This window comes from Humulus lupulus, chromosome 1 (assembly GCF_963169125.1).
Source record: "Humulus lupulus chromosome 1, drHumLupu1.1, whole genome shotgun sequence".
NCBI classification, from domain to species: domain Eukaryota; kingdom Viridiplantae; phylum Streptophyta; class Magnoliopsida; order Rosales; family Cannabaceae; genus Humulus; species Humulus lupulus.
This window is the reverse complement of record NC_084793.1, coordinates 66,777,947-66,782,112: the sequence shown is the minus strand read 5'-3', so window position 1 is coordinate 66,782,112 and position 4,166 is coordinate 66,777,947. Positions and strand designations below refer to the sequence as shown.

Genomic DNA, 4,166 nt, shown 5'->3' with positions numbered 1-4,166 from the left:
ATGAAAAGATAGAAAACAAAGATGTGTTTGCTGGGTATGATTGTCCTAGTATACGGTTTATGGTCCATGTTGGTCTTTTTTGAATTATGCTTAACACGTTTTCTAGAATAGAGTTTGTTGTGATATTACAAGCATGCTAGAATTTCCATTGATATATTAATAAAACATATTGAGTTTGATGTTGCTTATACTGTATGTTGTGTCTTTTAGGGTTTCAAAATCTTTTTAAGAAACTATGGGTTTATTTTGTATCACGGTTGTTTTAGAGAAATGATTATGTCTTGTTATTAAAGATGCAATTTGAGTATTAGAAACATGTTAAGGGGTTTTGGCCAAGGCATGCATATTTAAGGTTTAATTTTTATTATTTGATTAAGGTGTTGTTGCATGCTAATGGTGTTGTTAAATCTATAAAGGTATATAAGCATACTAAATAAATTTGTTATAATGGTTTGATAGAAAAATTAAGAATAATGAGTGTATCTTGCTTGCTGAGTTTTGCTTTGTATTATGGTAAATTACTTTTAATTAAAAGGATAGTAAAAATATGTTTTGAAATCTCATACCTTAAAATTAATGCGATAATATGCTTGCTAATTTTTACTTAATTATATGGAAAATCTCTTTTAATTAAAAGATATCAAATATATGTTTTAATAATTTATGTCTTAAATTTTATACATGAAAAATATGACTTTACCATACTTTAGATATGTATCTTCTCATTTTTATTTATGCAGGTTTTATTTACAAAATAATTAAATAAAATTATTTTTTTTAAAAGGTGACAAAGGAATTTATTTAAGAAATGGGAGTATAGTTGGACTTTTCAAACTTTTATATATTTGTGACTTAGATGTTAAATTCTATGACATTGAGATCTTAAGTTTTTCAAGGTTAATATATATATATTGTTTATTTAATTGACTTTGCTAAATTGAATTAGAGTATTTTATGAAATTAATTAATTTTGTCAAAATAATTATTTTTGTGAGGAGTAGAAAAGTTATTGTCATGAGCTATTTTTATTTTATTTTAAATAATAAATGAGATTTTATTAATTTGATTCAAATACAACTAAAAGGCTAGTTAAAATAAGATAATTTTGTGAAATGAAATCTAGAATAAAATCCTATGACTTAAGAAGGTAATATAGTAATGTTAACAAGTTGGTAAACTAATTCTTGCTGAATTTTAAGAAAGTTGCGATAAAATAAACAAGAAGAATTTACCAACTTCAAAGCGGGGTTTAAGAATCCTCCTACGTATGCATGTTACATTCAAGCTTAGTTTTACGGTCAAATATACGTCATTTAATTAAATACATGGTTCTTATTTTTCAAACAATGAAGATTCATTAGTAGAATTGAGATTATTATTTTATGACTTTAAGTGAAATTATTGTATATTTATAGTTGTGATGCAACTTGCGCCACGTGTGCATGACCCATGCACACGTGGGGTATGCTTGTATAGTATGCTTAGTTTTACTTGATATTGAGACGAGTGTTTGATTGTGATTCTAGGCTCGTTGTGAAGTATCCCACCCTTTAAATTGCTTGGATTTGAGGTAATGAAGTTAGCTGGAATTTTTATGAGTTTCTGTTGACTGTATGAGATGTAATGTTATGAGATGAGCTGCTTGTATACGTGTTTGTATGTTGTATGAAAAGCAGATGTTGTTAGTGTGCTGAACGTGACACAACAAATGAGTTACTAAGGTATAACATAACTCATAAGACAGACACAATGGGATTATTCTGGAACCTGAGATCTTGATTACCTAACAGAGGAGGATTTACTGGTTACCTCATAGAATTGTTTACTTTATTTGTTATGATGATATATTAAGATAAAGTGTATAAGATTATGACATGTCTATGATATGCTATTTTTAGGGCTTATGTACGAAGAGCATAGTCTTGTATTGTGCTTATGTGAATTGTTGTTTGTTGTTTGTTGTTTTTACTTCAATACTGGGCTTTTAGCTCACCCCTTTACTTTTCCCCTTTCAGGTAGGCAATAGGGTTTCTCATTGGCACACATGGTAATGTGGGGCGTTCCTGGGTTTGAAAATGTATGTCGTGGGGCTCTTATGAACGGAAAACGATCTAGTTAACGCCAAGAATATTTTATGGAGTTTATCTACATTTTTCTTACGTTCACAGTGGGACTTTAAACTTTTATTTTAAATTTGCATAAAAGACATTATCTTTTATTTTTTAAATAAATGGGCCCATATTACATGTTTTATAAGGCCCTACTGAAATTTTTTCATAATAATGGAATTTTTCTTAATAATTATCAAGTAGTCGTCGTTTGCAAATAAAGTAGCATAGGGTGTTATTACAATCACCTCCCCATCAACAAGCTCCCCTGAAGAACTAAGAATCTGTAAAGAAAAGCAAACATGGTTAGTGGCACCAGAATCAACAATCCAGGATGATGTATCATCTTCCACTAAGTAGGCTTCTAAAACAAGTAAATTATATTTACCTTTCTTCTTCTCTTTTAGGTCTGAGAGATACTTAGGACAATTTCTCTTCCAATGACCCTCAACTCCACAATGAAAGCATGTCCCTTTGGGTTACTTTTTCTTGGAAGTTTTTTTATCCTTATTCTCTTTGTTCTCCTTGTCTTTAGATTAATTTTTAGGCTTATTTCTGTGTTTGTCATTGTCCTTTTCATTGGACTTCTTTCTCTTCGAATTTTTCCCTTTTGAAGAGAAGTTTTAGAAATCAGCAACATTTTCTTCTTCTACTTTTGAATTACTCTTATTGAGTGATTCGAAAGTCTGCAACTCATTTAACAACTTAGTCATATTATACTTCAACTTGTTCATAACATAGTTGGTAGTAAATGTGGAAAAAGCTGGTGTGAGTGATTGAAGTATCAGGCTAACTTAAGTACTCTCATCAATGGTTGCTCCATGAATTTCTGCATCATGCATTGTATTGATCATGTTTAGAACATGTTCTCTGACATAAATTATTTTCTTCATTTTCATGTTCATATAGGCTCTAGTAGCCTCATGTCTGCATTGATCGAACTGCTGTCCAAACATGGCTTGAAGAGACTCCCATATTTCATATGCAGTCTCCATATCTTCATGCTTCTTTCTGAGTACATCACCCATACTAGCAAGCATGTAGAATTTAGCCTTGTTGTTGGATAAAATCCAAGCATCATACTTCTCCCTAGCAGTTTTGGGAGCTTTGGTAGCAGGGACCTCAAGACATTCTTTAGTAAAGACAAACTCGCGGTTCTCACAAATCAACACAATGTTCATGTTTGATTTCCATTTCATAAAATTATCACCAGTGAGTTTTTTTATTTGCAATTAAAGCAGTAACAGGGTATGAGTTATTCATCATTACTGAAATAAATAAAATAGAAAATGAATTCAGCATATATTATGAATATCAGTAAGTTTTTGGAATAGTAAATATGATGCATGAATGCAACAAATTTAAATAACACATAAAAACAATTATTACTAATTATGCGATAAATTAATTTGAAAATTAATGGACCAGCCTTAGGGTAGGTTAGTCTAATCTCAAATTAATTTTGAGACGATTCTCAAATCTCTAAGTGAAAACTTAAAATCAACTATTTTCTCTTTTGACTTACGAACAACCGCTAGTCCGCTCGAAAGCCTAGTTAACCTTTGTGAGTATAACCCATTATTTTAGATTAATTAATTAACTCAAAAGTGTGTCTTAGGGTCAGTCAAACTTGAAATACATCATTCAATCCTATTCTTTAAAGAAGTTAACCTTGAATAATAACACAGTTAGAAACCTTCCTTAGGGGGACGCAAACAAAGACACCTCGAGGCCCATTCCATGAAACAATAGTGTTAACTAATAATGGAAACCATAAGAGTTATTGTTATATCTCCTGCTCCCACTCACTATTTTAAAATATGTGTTTTCTCAAAACATCCTATGTTTTTTAATTAATTAAATTTATCAAATTAATTTTAAAAAATGATAGTCTAATAATTACTACTCTCATTAAGCATTTAATCATTAAATAAGATTTAATTAAACTACAACTATCTAGTCAATAAATGCTATAATTATTAAGAATATTATTTGCCTATCTAATAAAATTAATTATCAAATAGGTCTTGAAATTAACACTTAAAATCAATTTACTGT

General features: G+C 29.8%; 1 protein-coding gene across 1 annotated transcript; it reads right to left on the bottom strand.

Moving 5' to 3' along the window:
• Positions 1 to 2,731: 2,731 nt before the first annotated feature.
• On the bottom strand, positions 2,732 to 3,289 carry LOC133815979 (uncharacterized). Its single transcript, XM_062248726.1, has 3 exons — positions 3,029 to 3,289; positions 2,911 to 2,937; positions 2,732 to 2,794 (listed from the first exon to the last, which is right to left on the bottom strand). The coding sequence occupies exons 1-3, from the start codon at positions 3,287 to 3,289 to the stop codon at positions 2,732 to 2,734; spliced, it is 351 nt and encodes a 116-aa protein (XP_062104710.1).
• Between the last annotated feature and the right edge of the window lie 877 nt (positions 3,290 to 4,166).